Raw genomic sequence first — 21033 nt, forward strand, 5'->3', positions numbered from 1 at the left:
GACACAAGCATTCAGTTCTACTGTGTGTGCTTGTTTAATACATGTGGTAACGTTTCTGGCTCTTCCAGTAATTTATTATCATAAATAAGTTACTCACTGATTTATACAAGCTAAGTTAATCATACCTTGAATGAAAAACTAAACTATATAATATCTGACAAGCAACGGTTAAATGCTACGTGTATAATATACAAAGATAAGACAAAGGATATAGTCAGTACTGGCGAGGAGATGGAAACCCCGGTGGTGTACTTGTTAAGTGCTACAGCTGCTAACCAAAAGGCTGGCAGTTCAAACCCACCAGGTGCTCCTTGGGAACCCTATGGGGCAGTTCTACTCTGTCCTACAGGTCGCTAGGAGTCGGAATCAACTCTATGGCAGTGGGTTTTTTGGTTTGGTGAGGACATAATATAATAGGCTTTTACAACCATTAATGATGGCAGGTTTGAGTAGTATAACTTTTCATGAAAGCAGTTTGGTAATTAATTAAAAGGTTCATATACTTTGGCTCAACAATTTCACTTTTGGGAATGTACATTAATAAAATACTCCGAAATACACACACACTCACAATGCCCAAGAATATCTGCTAAAGTATTATTTACTACAGTGAAAAATTCAAACTAAAAAATCTAGCATTCAAGGAAAAGTCAAATAAGTTATGGTACCTCCCTTCTTTCAGCATGTTTTTACTCTTATACTGCTAGTGCCTCCTCTATTCAGACAGTTCCTGGCTCAAAGCAGGCACCCAACAAATATTTGTTAAATAAACAGATGTTGGTGGAATCATGGCTAATTTTCTCCCCATACTTTTCTATTTTCCATAGTTTCCTTAATAAGCATGTATCATTTTTATTACGAAAAATATAAACCTTTTAAAATCAAAATCATAATAAAATTAAAAACAAAAAACCTTGTATTTATAATTTCAGTTATAAAATGTTTTCAAACATTCACAATGCACTACTATGTTTCCTCCTATACCCAGTTAGCAAAGTCTAAGACTTCTTCATTTTTTTGATTTACAAACATATCACATCTCATCATAGAACCTAGCACTGTGTTCCATTTAAACAACATAAATGGCACCTAGCTGACCAAAGAAGGAAATAGAAAAATATTCCTAGATCCAAAATGCTCAGCTGTTATTTAGAAACAGAACTTTCCATATAAATTAACAACAACAACAAAATACATATATATACACACATATGTGTGTGTTTGTATATAGACAGACAGATAGATAGATAGGAAAGGTAAAACTTATCCGATTATTTCTGGAACAAATGATGCACTAATTTTTAAGTCTGTTTTTAAATTAATCACACCAACAAATGATCCTCAAAAGACCTGAACGAGAAACGAGCAAGGGAGGCCTCTGAGCAGCCAAAAGAAACATTGCAAAGGCCATGTACTAAATCTCTTAATTCAGGGAGAATTCCTAAATTTCCTTCTCAGTTTTTCTTTTTTTCTTTTCTTCTTGGAGAAATTCCAACAAATTTGTAATCTGGTTTCCCAGTTTGCATCAAATTAGACAGGCAGGAGAATGGAGAAGGGAGAGAGGAAAAGCAGGCATAGTTATATTGGCAAACAGTAAAAGCCAAAAGAAATAAGGCGTTAAAACTATAAAAAGCCCAACAGTCCAGGGCATTTGACCCTTGAAGGCATCAGTGAAGTGAACTGGATACTGCTGAATGTTACATAAAGGTAGCACTGGGTCGTTCAGTAAATATTATGTTCATACAAGTTCAGAAAGGCAAGAGAATTTACAATACATTTTGAGATTCAATGTGAAGAGTTGTGAAAAAATTAACTGCTTACTTCATGGTCTTTTTCTTCATATTCTGGAATACAAGGATATGTGTAAATATCTACAAATTCAGGTGCTAAGAGTTTGGCATGTACAGCAGTACTTTTCCCATCTGTCTCCTTTGGATGTTTAATGATGTCGATCTTCAACGGAAGCTAAAATTACAAAAAAAAAAAAAGGACAAGTCAACAAAGCAGGTACAAAATTTCTGATTTTCATGTTAACAGAAAAGGTCTTTAAAGATTAAATAGTAAACTTCTTCCTCAATATTAATAATCATGAAATATCCAAAACTATTTTCAACTTATTTAACATACAATCTGCTCTTTAAGCTCCAATGCCACTTTCATTTAGACTACACTGGTATTAAGTTCAATTCCTCACATTTCAGTATCTATGCCGAGAATAACTATAGGAAACTATAGGATTATTGACTTCATGCTATTTTAAAAGAAAATGTTGGGCAAAGGTTTCACATCTAAAATTCTGTTCCTTCTACATCCAGTAATGCCAAAGACATGCCCCCTTATTGTGAACATCGTGGTTCTCGGCAACAGCCTGTCACAGCACAAATGAAAGGCAAGTTATGTTTTTTAAAAACTGGAAGAACAGAATAGGTCTAGGAGGTGCAATCTTTGTATTAAAAACAACTCGCTTCAAAATCATCTTCTCTAAGTCTTTTCCTTAAAGTTTCACTATTTGTTACGGATCACGCTCTGCCTCTGTGCAAATAAAACTCTTGTGCATTTCTGGAGTTATTTTATTCTATTATTCCCCTCGGTTTGTTTGGGTTAATGCCTGTTTAAGTCCTGCACTGTCGTGATTATGAAAATGAAAACCGAGTCATATCTCCCCCATCATACACATAAGACACCCTCCCTGATATGGGTTCTTCGCTTCAGATTTCAGATGACTTCTGTTACAATAAGCACTCTCCCATTTCCAACTCCACATCCCATACTAAACAGGCAGGATTCCATGTATTTACCTTAGGGTAGAAAACTATTTTAACAGCTTTATTAAAAAGATAAAATTGATACAATATACTGCATATATTTAAGGTGTTCATTCTAGTAAGTTTTGACATATACTACACCCTTGAACCCATCACCTGATCCAGACAATGAACAAATCCAGCTCTTCCAAGTTTTTTTGTACCTCCCTCCTTCCCCTTTCTCCATCAACAACTGCCCCCCCCAGTCCTCAGGCAATCATTGATCTGCTGCCATGATAAATTAATTTGCATTTTCTAGTATCTTATATAAATGGAATCATATAGTGCGTGCTCTTCTCCTCTGGCTCCCTTCACTCAGCGTGATTATTCTGAGTCATGCACGTTGCTGCACACATCATTAGTTCCAGAATATTTTTGAAAGAACTGCTACATGCTACTAAATGATCCCAATTTATATATTTTATCTATTTTAAATTGTTACATGGGGAGAGGATGGTATAAATAATATACCCCAGAAGGACCGACTCCACAAACATGTATGCCAAATAGTTTTCAGTTAAGGTTTCCAGCATGGCCCCCAATCTCCCTGTTTTTAACAAAAGACTTAGGCCTACTGATCCGATCACATAAAGTTACGGCCAATTACTTCAAATCATCAAAACAACTTGTGGTGATAGGAAATTTACCATTTAAGCAGGTAGTACACCAGTGATTTTATATGAGTCTACTTCTGGCTGAACTCTGCACCAGACTTTCCTCATGGCCCTCGCTGTGCAGACACTACATTCCCTCTCGCCAGGGTCTCAGAACCAGGTCAGCATGACCTCAGCCCAGACAAGGGAGAAAAGAGGAAACAGGAAGAAAGCCAATCATGACAAAGTATTCCGTTACTAAAAATTAATGACTTTTTTATATGGCTGATAAGTAGGGCCAAAAGCTCCAAAAGCAGATGACCGACATTTCAGGTAGGCTGGCTATCATGAAGGGTACCATTTATATCAAGGACATGGGACTGAACGCTTTAATGTATTTTAGAAGTCATGCACCTACCCTACTGTTAAAATTACAAAATAAGAGGAGAATGTTTTCGGACTAAAATCTACAAGTATAAGACAATTATGCAAAATCCGTGCTCATGAAATATGCCTGGGACCCAGTCTGGTTATCTTTAGTTATCCCAGAGTAAGTCTGAGACTTCCGATACCACGAAACAAAAGCAGAGGCACAGATCAAATCGTGGAATCCTAGGTTTACATTCTAGTTCACATTTAAAGGAAAATACTTCTCAAATAATGTCAGGCTGCAGGATAACACCAATAGTGTTGACCAGATGCCAGTGTCATGTTTTCAGACATAAAAAGAACATCAACCTGTTCTCTAACAGCTATGTATCTTTAGGAGATTTACCACAAACTTTTCTGCCCAAATTTAACAAAATGCCATTAGTAGGAAGCCTAAGCTTCTTCCCATGTGATTATCAACTTTCCAAAAAGAGCAAAGAGAGCCTTTGAAATTCTAGGACACTAGTAAAGATGAAACTTTCTTTACCTTCTTATTTTTGTCTTACTTTTTAAAAGAAAGCCCAAGAAGATTTTTTAAGCTTTACTTATGCATCTCCCAAGGCTTTAAGAAAAGTCACATCCTGCATTAAAATATAAATATTTATGAATACCCCCTAGACTAAAATTAAAAGTTTGGGGAGACTTACTCAGAGTGCAGTCATCCTCCCTTCCCAAGCAGTCTGTTTAAAAGCAAATGCTGAACTACTTGTTACAGTAAAAATAAGACACATTAGAAAGAATATGTTATAGAGTTTTATTACTATTAATATATATTAACATACAAAATTTTATTATGTGCTCATTAAAAGAAACACTTTAAAAAACTCTGCTAAGTCCAGTATAATGGTTGGCCATTAGAGTTGATCAAGATTTGGTAGGGTGTTTTGAGTCATTTCTATTAAGTATTAGACCACTGATTTAGAAAATAATCTTCTATTATTAAATTTCTCTGAGAATATCAACCCTGTCAATATATTATTGACTTTTATTATTCTGATCTGCAATCCTTTTGAACAGAATACATCTTAAGATAAAGCTTGTAATGGAATACATTCTTTACATAGCTATGATAGAGACAGTAGCTAGAATAACTCTGTGTGTACTTTAAAAACTATACCTTGGAATGTAACATTCCTCTAAGACAATGGGAAACTTAAAAGGGATTATTATCACCAAGTTCTCAGTGTTTCTGAAGAAACGATAAAGTTTACATTAGATCCCATGCTTCCTTGTTTTTGGTCAGTGAACTGTCCATTACACTGGCCATTCTGAGAGTGTTATTTTAGACACCTGAAACATCACAGACTTGCCAAAATGACAGGGAGGCTAAACTGAAATTCAGGTTACAAAATATGACTGTTAAAGTACATTTCTTACTTCAAATTAAAGTGAACTTTAAAATCACCACTTTAAATATTTTTAAATGTAATGACTACTTATTTTCTTACTAGCAAGTTCTAATGAGTCCACGCGTATTGAGTTTACTCTCTTTAAAGTCCTTACAGGCAGCTGTCAAATTTTACATGTTATTTGATTTACTCCCAAAGTCCTGATCAGTGCTAGACATGTTAATGTGTATGTAATAAATTCTTATTTGATTAGGTAGACAGGATAGTCCTTGAACCTATGATGAACACAAAAGTAGTCATGGTAAGCACCAAAAAGTATAAAAGTAAGCAAACAATTCTAATCAATTTTTAAATCTGGCTTAAAATCACTACAATGATAACAGCCCAGTGAGCTGGTCTCAGTCATTTTAATTTCAGTTTAGTTTAGTTTGGGTCACCACCATTTCCTCTAACTCCACATATAACCTGGGACCGAATCACAAAAGCCTAGGTAAAGGTCAGTCAGAACAGTGCCTTTTCAAGGAGTAGTCCAAGGACCTAAGGTAGTTTTTAAAGCTTCTTTCCGTAATTTATAAACTTGTCTCTTAGAATATGCAAATTTATACCACATTTTTTCTATGCTGTAAATAAATTATGTTAATATTTTCTATATAGAAAAAGAAAAGTTATCGATCTCGTTAAAAACAATACTATTCACCTCAGACCCAAAAGTTTTGACCACATGTTTTAAATTTTCCATTAATACAATTCATTTTCATGATATCAAGCATCTTAATTATATTGGCACAGACATATATGAGACATCTTTTAAAATCTATTTTCCTGCTTTCAAACAATTAAATTTCTTACCAACCTTTACAAGTGGAATCTGTTCCACAGGTACATTTTCAACTGGGACATAACATGTATAGCAGTAGAACATTCTTGAACCACCACATCTGAGACACTTTGACCTCCCACTTTGCTGAGCTTTTTGAAGAACTTCTTGAGATGCTAAGCATAAGTTTTGAAGGGGATCTTCTGAAACTGTGGAAGTAGTTTGTGCCTGCTGTATTTCCACAAATTTTGAATTATTTTCTTCACTTTCTTTGAGAAATACAGGTGGACTGAATGACATTTTTCATTCAAACTTAAGTTTAAGATCTATTTTCACTGTTAAAAAAAAGGGGGAGAGCAAAATGAAACAGGCAACATTTTACTCACTACCCCATAAAGAATATTACTCAAAATATTAGAGCACAATTGTGTGAAATTTTTAGTACTTAATAATAAATACTAACAAATTTTTAAAACCACTACATTGGCATGCTTTAAAAAATAAAACTTATTTTTATTTTAAAAAATAAAATTAGGAAGCAATAAATTCAAACACAAGAAATTGTAGTTATCTTTTTGAGCCATTCCCATCATAAAAATAAAAAGTGGAAACGTCAAAAACTTATTTCAAATATAAAGGTTAGGTACTGACAGGACATTTTTCAACAACCCTTTTTGCTCTAAAAATAGCTACTTTATTTTATATTATAAACGTAATGATTTAATGATAGTGTCAGCCAGAAACATATTCAACCATAGACTCCAACTATGAATTGATATTACATGACCTCAAATCTCAATGTGAACTCTAATGAAAATACAAGGTTTCAGGTAAAATTTAGTTGAATATATTATAAAAGATAAATTCTTCTCCAACTTAAAACGCACACACACAACACTAACTAGACATTACAATATATATGCCCAGGAAAACAAAGTCTGATTAGAAATTTTTAAAATCTTACAAAGTAACATCAATGTTCATTCACTCTAAGGATTCATACTACTTTTTTAAAAATACACCATTTAGATCCTTGAGTATCCAAGATAAAATAACTTTCCCACTTAATATTTTCTTCAAAAGGGATGATGGCTGCCCAAATTGTTATTTGTATACTCTATAAGTAAGCTATCTTTCAAGGGAGCAAAAGAGACTGGGGCCCTTTGATTTGATATGCATTCCACAGCTGTAGAATGACTCTCTAAATTACAAACCCCCAAGGCATTGTGGTGCTTAACTACGAAGCTGCTCCAGGCGCTCTGCATACAGAACACTGACAGAAGCTGTGCGACAGCAACACAAAGCTTTCTGTGGTCTCCCAAACAGAAAGTGAACACTAAGTCCAGTAGAACATAAAATACAATAGTTTGTTATGAAGAAATTAATGAGGAGCCATGGTGGTGCAGTGGTTAAGCGCTTGGCTGCTAAACGACAGGACAGCAGTTTGAACCCACCAGAGACTCAGTGAGAAAAAAATGGAAGTAGTGTTCTTCCATAAAGAACACAGCCTTGGAAACCTTATGAGGCAGTTCTACTCTGTCCTATATGATCACTGTGAGTCGGGATCCACTCAATGGCAATGGGTTTTTTTGGTCTTAACTACTCATCAGGAGCTTTTTTAAGATTAGAGGTCCTGTGAACTTGGATCCAAATAACGATATAAAGTAAAGTACGCTGGTCAATGAAGGAAAAGTAATATGTACTTGCCAAATTTACCCAAGGGGAAAACCAAAATACAGTAAAAATTTTCGGTGAGTACCGATTAGGCACAGAGAAAGTGATACTTGAGAAAGATGGCCCAATTCTCACAAATAGAAACTATTACTTACATGTCTGCCCAGAAAATCGTTTCTATCTTTGTGACTATTCCTTCAACAACTACAAGAACGCAAGATACTAAGCTGCAACTTTTTCTGGGTCTCAGATTCTTTTAAGAATTGGACAAGAGCCCTGGACCTTAATAAACAGACACAATATTTTACACACAATTTCGGGGGGTTCGCAGATCCCCTAGAGCCCATCTACAGATTCTGGTAAAGAACTACTGACTAAAATTAAAAAAATAAATAAATAAAAAGCTAAAGAAGCTTCACCTACATCCTTTTGGTTTGGGTTTGTTCTGGTGCTACCCGAGGTCCTTAGAGAGAAACATTTATAGGCCTCAACACTTCTGAGCAATCCAAATCATCGGACTCACCCTAAAAAAGAAATTGGACTGGACTAATCCAACCTGACTCCTTTTCTCTGGGTATTCCAGCAGCTATTTATTCACACGTGCCACCAAAAAACCCAGGAGTAAAAGGGCTGAAGAATACAGATCCTGGGGGTGCCACAAAAGCCAACGTGTTACCATCATTCTACCACTCAGGCTGAAAACTAAATTTTTTACTTCTCCTTCTGCCCTCTTTCCCCCAAAACCATTTACCAAGTTACATCATTTCTATCTTGCACATAATCCTCTATTTTCTGTCTCGAAGTCAGGAGTCTAATTCAGCTCCTTATCATTTCATGTGCGGGCTACGGTGATCTCTTCCACCTCTACATCCTTTGCACACTTAGAAGTGGTAGGACACGTCTGACCCAACCCCAGTGCCGTCGAGTCGACTCCACAGGCACAGTTTAATTTGTAATTACTTTTAATGAAGCTGTCCCTCCTAGCAGACAGCAATTCTGCAGGAGCACAACTTTCTCACTATCACCTATCCGTGTGCCTTGTGCAACAAGAGGAATTCAGCAGGTAACTCAATCACATACTTCTTCAGTTTGGGTTTTCTGTGGGGTAGGGGTATGGAAAAATGGTTAGCGACCTATCTACACATTATGCTTAATTTCAAACTGGAAAAGTACAAAAGCTTGTCCCAAGACATGCATGTGTAATTTTTACACAAACAAAATTAAGATAGAAATGCTTTTTCTACTAGTTTTCATTACTGTATAGCACAAAACACTTAAGATAGCCACAAAATAGTAATTGAAATGCGTTCTCACCACAAAAATATTTTTGGGTAACAAATGGTATGATATACACAATTTTGCAACAACGGTAACAAACACCAAAAATATATGTGTGGTTATGTAAGTAAATAGGGATGCATATTATGTGTATACAAGGTGTACGTGAGTAAATGCACGTGCAGGCACAGGAATATGCACATACACATTTGTGCGTGCTGCATATATATCCATGTATATAACAAAGCATACAGGTGGCACATAACGAAGCTTCCTTGACATAACCAAACAACTCGCAGGATTGTTTTACTGGGTTAAAACACTTAGCACCATAGTTGCAGGGGACAGCTTACTCAATTGGCTTAAGAGAGTTCATAACGTTCTACACCCTAGTTTGGTGAGCTGTATCTGGGGTATTAAAAGCTTGCAAACAGTCATCTAAGATACAACTATTGGTTTCTACTTGTATGGTGCAAAAGAGAATGAAGGAAATCAAAGGTTCAAAGAAGAAACTGGTCCACAGGACTAACAGCCCACCCCAAACATGGCCTCTTCTAAACTGAGACCAGAAGAACTAGTTGGTGCCTGGCTACCACTACTGACCGGAGACACAATAGAGGGCCCGAGATAGAATGGGAGAAAATATACAACAAAATTCAAATCCCTAACTAAGGCCAGACCTACTGCACCAACAATAGTAGTGGAACCCCCAAGAGTATTGCCCTAAGGTATCCTTTCAACTTGGAACTGCAGCTATTTCTGGAGGTCACCTTTCAGCCAAATAACAGATTGGCTTATAAAACAATATCACCCATGAGTAATGTGCTCTCTTAAAAAATTAACTCTATGAGACAAAACAGTCAAAGGTGAGAAGGCAAGGCGGGGAAGGGAAGCTAGATCAATGGAAACAACAAACAATGATGAGAATGCTGACACACTGTAAAGACTGTAACCAATGGCTCAGAACAATTTGTATAGAAATTGTTAAATGAGAACCTAGTTTGCTGTGTAAACTTTGCCTAATAAAATGTTATTTTAAAATATGTATTTTTGGAACTGGTAAGATGAGAAAGTGTCCAGCAGCATCAGTACCCAATCCACATCTTCCTACTGAAGGACCTGACAAACTACTCTTATCGGCCATCTTGCAGAAGTCAGTCACAGAAGGCAGCCTGGCACTTCAGGGCAGAACAATAACGGAAAAGGCTCCCAGCACAAGCAGTTTGACTCAACCCCAAGTTCCAGTGGGACATTCCCTCAGACTCCTCTATCTTGTAGCATAGGCCGATTCAATACTAGATAAAACTCACTTCAATTTATTTCCCCTGGGGTATTTTTAAGAATCCGCTCCCGTAATATGCACAGGTTATACACTTCTTTTTTAGACCCAAGGTACCATACGGGACTTTTTCCTACAGGACTAGGGGCCCCTCCCACACCACCCACCACGTGGTGGGTAGACTTTCGGCTTTAGTTCTTTATGGTACCCTGGAGTTCAGTCCAAAACCAAAAAACCAAGGCCGTTGCTGTCCAGTCGATTCCGACTCATAGCGACCCTACAGGACAGAGTAGGACTGTCCCATAGAGCTTCCAAGGAACAGCTGGTGCATTCGAACTGCCGACCTTTCCTTAGCAGCCGTAGGCCTTAACCACTACACCACCGGGTTCAGCAGTCAAACGTGGCGATTGTGACTTTATCACCCAATTGCCTGGAATTGGCTCTGAAAGTGTTAATATACTTCCTTACTTGTCCCACATTCCCAAGAAAGAGTTTAGGTACAGGAGCCAGGCGCCCTCATTCTCTACCCGCAATCTTAGTATTTTAAACACACAGAACTCCACCCCTATTCCTCTGTTCGTACTGAGCTTCTCCTTCCGTGGTCACCCCTCAGCTAGCTGCACGTCACTCCCTGCTAAAAATTCAGCGAGCGTCCCAGGGGACCGACGTCGCCAGGCAGCCTTCCCTGGGGCGGAGAGCACCTAGCGCAGCTCCTGGGGGAGGAGGAAGTATTCGGAAGCTTCTTTCCCAAAGCGCCCGCTCCGGGCACGCGGAACGGCCTTGGCGAGGGCCTGAGAGGCCCGTCCGGCCGCGGCCGCACCGCTCCGGCCAGGCCCACCGGTCCCCAGAGCCGCGGAGACGCGCGCGGGCACGGAGTGAGACTCTGACCTGCACAGCACGCGCGTCCTCGCAGCTCCACGCGCCGTCCCTCCGCCAAGACCCCAGGCGCGCGCCGGGCCCAGAGAGGGAACGGACCGGGCGGAGCGCTTTCCCGGAGACACCGGGGGAGGAGCCGAGCCGTTGTTGGGGCCGTTGCTAAGGCCGGGTGGCGCAGGCCCCGCTGCGGAGGTACCGGAGGGGACGAGAGCCGGGCGGGCCGAGCCGGGAAGGCCTTCGTCAGCTCTCCGCGTCGCGGGCGCTGTGGCCCTTCGGGGCCGGCCTTACCCCCCGCCGCCTTCCGCTGAGCCCTCGTCCTAGACCGGTCCGGACCACATACGTCGGGGGCACGTTTGGGAGCACAGTCAGGTGTAGGGTGAGCTGCGAAAACAAACCAATAAGGCTGACGCCGCAGAGCGCTTCCGTTCCGGCAACCCCCAACACGTGTTAGTCGTAGATCTTAGGGCTGTTACTGCCTCTGTGGCTGTATCAAGATTAAATATTTCATGCACTTTATAGTAACGAAAGCTGCCAGAAAAATTGTTTATATCTTCAGGATTTGGTTTGAGTAAAAATTAACCACACGTACAGTGTCGGGACGACTGTCTGAGCTTTTCCAGGTGGAAACTAAGCGTACCTGGACTTAGGTTACCCGGTGCCGTCCGGGCGATTCCGGCTCAGAGCCATGGCTACATAGCTCAGTAAGCCTTTTCTCCCTGCCACACTCGTTAAGGATTGCAAGAATTAGAAACACAATGGCCACATATAGAGCAATGTATGACTTGAATACTTAAGTGGGAGATGAAGCAGAACCTTGCTCTAGAGAAGCTTACAATATCAACGTAAGCATGGCTAATACAAAAAACAGGGGACTCTGGGCGGTGAAAACCATTAAGTGCTCAATTACTAACTAAAAGGTCGAAGGTTGGAACCCAGGAAGAGGCACCCTGGAGGAAAGGCTTGGGGATCTGCTTCTAAGAGGTCAGAGCCTTGAAAACTCTATAGTTCACAGTTCTGTAACATGTGGGGTTACCATGAGTCGAAATAGACGATGGCAGCTGGTACGTACGGAAAATACAGTATGACTACCAAATTCTAGAAATTTCAAAGAGCTCAGAATAGTGTGGTCAGAGGGCTGGACTTGGGTAAGGCCTGAATGATTATGATTTAGGCCAGTGTTTTTCAACTGTGTGGGACCTATCGGGGGAAGTCTTGACCCATTTGTAAGCAAGATCTATTTAGTCAAAACTACGATGTTTGCAAATGAAGTAGTATAGAATGGAAATATCAGTGCATGGCACTTTGTAAAGTTAAATATTGTTTGATGGAATATATATAAAAGACCCATTGCCGTCAAGTTGATTCCGACTCATAACGACCCTATAGGACAGAGTAAAACTGCCCCATAGGGTTTCCAAGGAGCACCTGGTGGATTCAAACTGCTGACCTTTTGGTTAGCAGCGGTAGCACTGAACCACTTGTGTATAAAAAAAAAAAAAATAGATGTGTATATATACAACACAGGCTGCTAACCAAAAAGTCAGCAGTTCAAATCTACTAGCCGCTCCTTGGAAACCCTGTGGGGCAGTTCTACTCTGTCCTGTAGGGTCCTTATGAGTTGGAATCGGCTTGACAGCAACAGATGTGTATATATATATATAATATGTACATATAGTATATACGTTAGGCTACGTTTGTAAAATGTATTTCTTATTGTGGGTTAAAAGCCTCTGATTTCGGGAGAGAGGTGAACTTCCTGAGTGAAGGAAGTAGCAATAGCAATATCTCCAAGTCAGGAATAAATAATTCACAACCCCATTTTCTTTTTTGGCTTAATTTCAAATTTTATCAAAGTAGTTCAAGTACACAGATTAAAAAGCAACCATTTTTTAATTAGGATGAGCATTCGGTTACTATTGTTATGTAGTAAATTACTCTAAAATATCAGGGCTTAAAACAACCACTTCCACGAATTGTGTGGCCAATAATTGAGGAAGGGCACGGCGGGATAACTTTTCTCCAAGAACTCAGCTGGGCAGACTAGGACTGCTAGCAGAGCTCCTGCCTAAGGCCCCTCCACGTGGCCTGGGCTTCCTCACAGCATGGCAGCATGGCAGCATGGCAGTTAGTTTAGGCTCAGGGCTCCAAAGGTGAGTGCTGCAATGAACAAGGCTGAAACTGCATGTCCTTTTCTGTCCTAGCCCCAAAAAGTTACCCAACCCTTTCTCCTTGCATTCTTTTGGTTGCAAATGAGTCACAAAGCCTGTCTGGATTCAATTGAAAGGGACATAGATTCCACTTCTCAAAAGATTGTAAAAGAGTTTGTGGCCATTTATTTTTTTTAAACTACCACAGTGCATTTACTGTTGTACCACAAAACCCAAAATTTCATAATGTAATGTAATAAACATTTATAATAAACATTTATTTCTCATACAAAATCCACTATGAATGTTCCTAGTCAGATGGCTATCCTCCAAATGTTAGACTCGAGGACCCAGGGTTTTTTTTAGGGTTTTGCTATCTCCTAGGACTTGGGGTCTACAGCTTATCAGACAAGAAAGAAAGTATGAATGACAAGAAGTTTTAGGGGTCAACTCGAGAAGTGGCACATACCACTTTACCCACATTCCACTGGTAAACACTTTGTCCCAAGGCCCCCACTTTAACCACTAGTGAGTCTGGGAGGTGTAGAGAAGTATACATAGTTTGCCACATTCTAGGTATTTAACCAAACAGTAACAGTTTTGTCACATTCTAGGTATTTAACCAAAACCCTATGGTCCTAACCCCCTCCCCACTCTCCTCAATCCTTCTCTCCAAAAACATAAATTCTCAAGTCTTTTCAACATTTCTTATTTACTCCATATGTCTTAAAAAAAAAAAAAAAAACTTATGTAGTAATTTGGTTTTGATTTTTCAATTTTAGGCATTATCCGTTGACTTTCTTCTATGGAACACAATGATATAGCTATTTTACAACACCCCTGTAAGTACATTACATTGCCTAGCCCACTGCCCTACATACCCTTCTTGCCCCCTCATCTCTCAGTAGAGCGATATCACAATTTTTGGCTCAATCAACATTTACTATTATTATTACTGTATCTAGACCAAGATGGATGTCAGAGGAGACTCTGAAACTTGCTCTTCAGCGTCAAGCAGCTAAAACAAAAGGAAGAATTGATGAAATAAAAGAACTGAACAGAAGATTTCAAAGGGCCTCTCAAAAAGACAAAGTAAAGTATTATAATGACATGTGCAAAGAGCTGGAGATGGAAAACCAAAAGGGAAGAACATGCTCGGTGTTTCTCAAGCTGAAAGAACTAAAGAAAAAATTCAAGCCTCGAGTTGCAATAGTAAAGGATTCCATGGGGAAAATATTAAACGATGCAGGAAACATCAAAAGAAGATGGAAGGAATACACAGAGTCATTATACCAAAAAGAATTAGTCGATATTCAACCATTTCAAGAGGTGGCATATGATCAGGAACCGATGGTACTGAAGGAAGAAGCCCAAGCTGCTCTGAAGGCATTGGTGAAAAACAAGGCTCCAGGAATTGATGGAATATCAATTGAGATGTTTCAACAAACAGATGCAGTGCTGGAGGTGCTCACTCATCTATGCCAAGAAATATGGAAGACATCTTCCTGGCCAACTGGCTGGAAGAGATCCATGTTTATGCCTATTCCCAAGAAAGGTGATCCAACCAAATGTGGAAATTATAGAACAATATCATTAATATCACGTGCAAGCAAAATTCTGCTGAAGATCATTCAAAAGCGGCTGCAGCAGTACATCGACAGGGAACTGCCAGAAATTCAGGCCGGTTTCAGAAGAGAACGTGGAACCAGGGATATCATTGCTGATGTCAGATGGATCCTGGCTGAAAGCAGAGAATACCAGAAGGATGTTTACCTGTGTTTTATTGCCTATGCAAAGGCATTCGACTGTGTGGATCATAACAAATTGTGGATAATACCGAGTAGAATGGGAATTCCAGAACACTTAATTGTGCTCATGAGGAAGCTTTACATAGATCAAGAGGCAGTTGTTCAGTTAGAACAAGAGGATACTGATTGGTTTAAAGTCAGGAAATGTGTGCATCAGTGTTGTATTCTTTTACCGTACCTATTTAATCTGTATGCTGAAGAAATAATCCGAGAAGCTGGACTATATGAAGAACCGGGCATCAGGATTGGAGGAAGACTCATTAACAACCTGCGTTATGCAGATGACACAACCTTGCTTGCTGAAAGTGAAGAGGACCTGAAGCACTCACTAATGAAGATCAAAGACCACAGCCTTCAGTATGGATTACACCTCAACATAAAGAAAACAAAAATCCTCACAACTGGACCAATGAGTAACATCATGATAAACAGAGAAAAGATTGAAGTTGTCAAGGATTTCATTTTACTTGGATCCACACTCAACAGCCATGGAAGCAGCAGTCAAGAAATCAAAAGACGCATTGCATTGGGCAAATCTGCTGCAAAGGACCTCTTTAAAGTGTTAAAGAGCAAAGATGTCACCCTGAAGACTAAGATGAGCCTGACCCAAGCTGTGGTATTTTCAATCACATCATATGCATGTGAAATCTGGACAATGAATAAGGAAGACCGAAGAAGAGTTGACCCCTTTGAATTGTGGTGTTGGCAAAGAATATTGAATATACCATGGACCTCCAAAAGAACGAACAAATCTGTCTTGGAAAAGGGCAGCCAGAATGCTCCTTAGAGGCAAGGATGGCGAAACTGCATCTTACATACTTTGGACATGTTGTCAGGAGGGATCAGTCCCTGGAGAACGACATCATGCTTGGCAGAGTACAGGGTCAGCGGAAAAAAGGAAGACCCTCGATGAGGTGGATTGACACAGTGGCTGCAACAATGAGCTCGAGCATAAGAACAATTGTAAGGATGGCGCAGGACCGGGCAGTGTTTCGTTCTGTTGTACATGGGGTTGCTATGAGTCGGAACCGACTCGACGGCACCTAACAACAACAACAACATCTAAATAAGTATCATTCAACCCTTAGCCACACAGTATACTATGATCGCATTAACTTCTTTATTTTAACTTTATTATGGTAAAATATATATAACAAATACTTGCCATTTTAACCATTTTAAAGTATAGAATTCAGCGACATTAATTTCATTTGCCATGTTGTGCTACCATCACCACTACACATTTTCAAATGCTTTTCCTCACCCTGAACAGAAACTCCAGACTTCTTAAAAAATAACTAATTTGCCTCCCCCGCCCCTGCCTCCTGGTTTAACCTGTTTATCGTGATGGTGCTTATTGGTTTAGTTGTGAGGATTTTTGTTTTCTTTATGTTGAGGTATAATCCATACTGGAGGCTATAGTCTTTAATGTTCATCAGTAGGTGCTTCAAGTCCTCTTCACTTTCAGCAAGGAAGGTTGTGTCATCTGCGTAACACAGGTTGTTAAGGAGTTCTTCCTCCAGTCCTGATGACCTGTTCTTCATATAGGCCAGCTCTTCTGATTATTTGCTCAGATGCAGATTGAATAAACATAAATGGAGAAAAGATCGAAGTTGTCAAGGATTCCATTTTATTTGGATCCACAACCAACACCCATGGAAGCCAAAAAGCAGCAGTCAAGAAATCAAATGACACATTGCATTTGGCAAACCTGCTGCAAAAGACCTCTTTAAAGTGTTAAAAAGCAAAGTTGTCACTTTAAGGACTAAAGTGCACCTGACCCAAGCCATGGTGTTTTCAATCACCTCATGTGCATGTGAAAGCTGGACAATGAATAAAGAAGACCAAAGAAGAATTGATGCCTTTGAGTTATGGTGTTGGCGAAGAAAGTTGAATATACCGTGGAGTGCCAAAAGAATTAACATATCTGTCTTGGAAGAAGTCCAGCCAAAAGCTCCTTAGAAGCACGGATGGCGAGACTTCGTCTCACATACTTTGGATATGTTATCAGGTGAGACAAGTCCCCAGAGAAGAACATTGTGCTTGGTAAAGCAGATGGTCAGCAAAAAAGAGGAAGACCCTCAGTGAGATGGATTGACACAGTAGCTGCAATCGTGGGCTCCAACGTAGCAATAATTGTGAGGATGACATAAGACCGGGCAGTGTTCTGTTCTGATGAGCAAAGGGTTCTATGATTTAGAACCGACTCAGTGGCACCTGATAACAACATGTATGTATTCTGGCTACACATTTCTGGATAAATGTACATATTAATGATTCCATTCAAATGAAGTTGAAAAATAGGCAAAACATATCTGGAGCAGTATAAGTCGGAACGGGAGTTTCGTTTGCGGGGGCAAAGAAGGGGATAAAGAAAGGAGCAAGAATTTACTCTGGGTTACTGATAATATTCTGTATTAACATGAACAGATGTTGACTTGTGCATTGTTATATGGGGTATATGTTATAAAAAAAAGTTATCTACCCATTCATTTAAGACTTCTGCAGTTCACTCTATGAATGCTTTACTTTAATAAAAGGTTAAGTAAAATAAGGTAATTGCACAAACATGTTGTTAGCTGCCATCGAGTCAAACCCCGACTCACAGAGACCACCATTGTAAAACCGCTTCATAGGATTTTCTTGGCTTTAATCTTTATGGAATCAATGGTGGGATTGTAAAGGAAGCCATATATTAGTTTTTTTTTTTTTTAAAGGGATCATGGTGATGGAATGGGTATAGGAGATAATGAAGGAGAAGGAAGAGTCTAAGGTAATTCAGACTTCAAACATGGATGATTATGAAACATCTGTCATTAAAAACAAGATGATTTAGAGAGTAAACACTTGTTTCAAGGGATGATTCTGAATTGTATTTGAAAATGATAGATTTGAAGTTAAAAGACCTAAATTTGAAATATTTGTGCCCAGTTCTATGAATCCTTAGAATGATATTTCTTAAAATCATTCTGTGATTGTTATTAAATTCTGTATTGTTGTTGTTGTTGCTAGATGCCATCCAGTTGGTTCCAACTCATAGCAAACCTGTGTCCAACAGAACAAAATGCTGCTGTGTCCTGTACCATCCTTACAGTTGTTCCTGTGTTTGAGCCCATTGTTGCAGCTACTGTGTCAATCCATCTCATTGAGGGTCTTCCTGTTTTTCTCTAACCTATTTTACCAATCCTGATGTCCTTCTTTAGGGACTAGTCCCTCCTGATAAAACGTCAAAAGTATATGAGACGAAGCCTCATCATCCTCACTTCTAAGAAGCATTCTGGCTGTACTTCTTCCAAAACAGATTTGTTCATTCTTCTGCAGTGCATGGTACATTGAATATTCTTTGCCAACACCAAAATTCAAAGGCATCAATTCATCTTCAGTCTTCCTTATTCATTGTCCAGCTTTCACATGAATATGATGCGACTGAAAATACCATGTTTTCATGCTGAGTGAAATTAGTTGCAAAAGGACAAATACTGTATAAGACCACTATTATAAGAACTCAAGAAATAGTTTAAACAAAGAGGAAAATATTTTCTGATGGTTATGAGGGGGTAGGGAGGGAGGGGGAGAGAGGGGCATTCACTAATTAGATAGTAGATAAGAACTACTTTAGGTGTCGGGAAAGACAACACACAATACAGGCGAGGTCAGCACAACTGGACTAAACCAAAAGCAAAGAAGTTTCCTGAATAAACTGAATGCTTTGAAGGCCAGTGTAGCAGGTGCAGGGGTCTGGAGACCATGGTTTCAGGGGACATCTAAGTCAGTTGGCGTAATAAAATCTATTAAGAAAAAAAAAAAGGAAAATACCATGTCTTAGGTCAGCTGCACTTTAGTCCTCAAAGTGACATCTTCCCTTTTTAACACTTTAAAGACATCTTTTCGGCAGATTCGCCCTATGCGATACATTGTTTGGTTTCTTGACGCTGCTTCCATGGGCATTGATTGTGGATCCAAGTACAATGAAATTTTTGACAACCTCAGTATTTCTGTGATTATCATGATGTTGCTTATTGGTTCAGTTGTGAGGATGTTTGTTTTATGTTGAGGTGTAATGCATACTGGAGGCTGAAGTCTTTGATCTTCCTCAGTAAGTGCTTCAAATCCTCTTCACTTTCAGCAAGCAAGGTGCTGTCATCTGCGTAATGCAGGTTGTTGGTTCTTCCAATCCTGATGCTGCATTCTTCTTCTTATAGCCCAGCTTCTCAGATTATTTGCTCAGCATACAGATTGAATAAGTATGGTGAAAGGACACAAACCTGAGGGATACCTTTTCTGATTTTAAGCCATGTAGGTAGTGTCTCTTAGTTCTGTTTGAATGACTGCCTCTTGGACTAAGTACAGGTTCCTCATGAGCACAATTAAGTGTTCTGGAATTTACATTCTTTGCGATGTTATCCATAATTTGTTATGATCCACACAGTGGAATGCCTTTGTATAGTCAATAAAACACAGGCAAACATCTTTCTGGTATTCTCTGCCTTCAGCAATGATCCATCTGTTATCGGCAATTATATGCCTCATTCCAGGTCCTCTTAATCTGGCTTGAATTTCTGGCGGTTGGCTGTTGATATAGGGCTGCAACCGGTTTTTAAATTATCTTCAGCAAAATTTTACTTGCATGGGACATTAATGGTATTGTTTGATAATTTCCACATTCTGTTGGATCGCATTTCTTTGAAATGGGTACAAATATGGATCTCTTCCAGCCTGTTGGCCAGGTAACTGTCTTCCAAATTTCTTGGCGTAGACAAGTGAGCACTTCCAGCATTTCGTCCGTTTGGTGAAGCATCTCAGTTGGTATTCTGTCAGTTCCTGCAGCCTTGTTTTTTGCCACCAATACCTTCAGTGCACCTGGGACTTCTTCCTTCAGTGCCTTTGGTTCTTTGATCATGTACTACTTCCTGAATTGTTATAGTGATTTTGTGTAGTTTTTCCACCTTCTTTTGATGACTCCTGCATTGTTTAATATTTTCCCGGTAGAATTCTTCAGTATTGCACCTTGAGGCTTGAATTTTTAATTCATTTCTCAGCTTGAGAAATGCTGAGCGTGTTCTTCCCGTTTGGTTTTCAAACTCCAGGTCTTTGCACATTTCATTATGATACTTTACTTTGTCTTCTCGAGCCACCCTTTGAAATCTTCTGTTCAGCCTTTTTACTTTATCATTTCTGCTGTTAGCTTTAGGTACTCTACGTTCAGGAGCAAGTTACAGTCTCTTCTGACATCCATTTTGGTCTTTTCTTTCTTTTCCATCTTTTTAATAACCTTTACTTTCTTTATGTGTGTGTGTGTATGCATATACATAGCCCTGGTGGCGCAGTGGATAAGAACTTGGCAGCTATCCAAAAGGTCGGCAGTTCAAATCCACCAGCTGCTCCCTGGAAACCCTATGGGGCAGTTCTACTCTGTCCTATAGTGTCATTATGAGTCAGAATCGACTCAAAAGCAAGGGTTTGGTGTGTGTATATATATATATATATATTTATATATGTTATGTATATTTCAATATATAGATCACGACAAATCTGAACAACTTTGTATCACACTCAAAACTGATATATTAAATCATTTTAACTGATTTTTTCATTTCTGGGATAAATCCAACTTGAGCGTGATATCTTATTTTTTTTGTACCTCCATGAGTCAATTTGCTAGTAATTTTTTATTTTTCTGTCCATATTTTTGAGGGATTTTGGTCTATGATTTTCGTTTTTGTAATCTCCTTGTCAGATTTTGGTATCAAAGTTATGCTGGTCTCACGATTTAGGAAGTTTTCCCTTCTCTATTTATGAAAACGTTTGTGTTCAATTGGTATTGTTTCTTTAATTTTTTAAATACTATAGTTATCTGGACCTGGAGTTTCTTTTTGGGTAGATTTTTAATTCAAATTTTAGAAGAAATATAGGCTATTTGGTGTATTTTCTCCTTTTAGTTTTGGTGACTTTTGTTTTAACAGCTTTTCCGTTTTAATT

General features: G+C 39.1%; 2 protein-coding genes across 12 annotated transcripts in view; one reads left to right on the forward strand and one right to left on the reverse strand.

Moving 5' to 3' along the window:
• The window catches only part of DTWD1 (DTW domain containing 1), a 177212-nt gene extending 165994 nt beyond the window's left edge, over nucleotides 1-11218 (reverse strand). For 10 of the 11 annotated variants that reach the window (XR_007518872.1, XR_007518866.1, XR_007518865.1 and 7 more), the window contains exons 1-3: nucleotides 11112-11218; nucleotides 6029-6327; nucleotides 1822-1965 (exon numbers count right to left, since the gene is read on the reverse strand). Coding sequence is in view for 2 of the 11 variants with exons in the window: in XM_049897722.1 (XP_049753679.1) it covers nucleotides 1822-1965; nucleotides 6029-6292 (408 nt within the window). In the remaining 9 variants the exon portion in view is untranslated. The remainder of the gene's footprint in view (nucleotides 1-1821; nucleotides 1966-6028; nucleotides 6328-11111) is intronic. The other variant, XM_049897720.1, reaches the window with a different exon arrangement.
• Nucleotides 11219-11507: 289 nt separating this feature from the next.
• Nucleotides 11508-21033, forward strand: part of FAM227B (family with sequence similarity 227 member B) — a 342173-nt gene continuing 332647 nt past the window's right edge. The window contains exons 1-2 of the mRNA XM_049898966.1: nucleotides 11508-12080; nucleotides 14029-14088. The gene's annotated coding sequence lies outside the window, so the exon portion shown is untranslated. The remainder of the gene's footprint in view (nucleotides 12081-14028; nucleotides 14089-21033) is intronic.

This window comes from Elephas maximus, chromosome 10 (genome assembly GCF_024166365.1).
Source record: "Elephas maximus indicus isolate mEleMax1 chromosome 10, mEleMax1 primary haplotype, whole genome shotgun sequence".
Classification (NCBI taxonomy): domain Eukaryota; kingdom Metazoa; phylum Chordata; class Mammalia; order Proboscidea; family Elephantidae; genus Elephas; species Elephas maximus.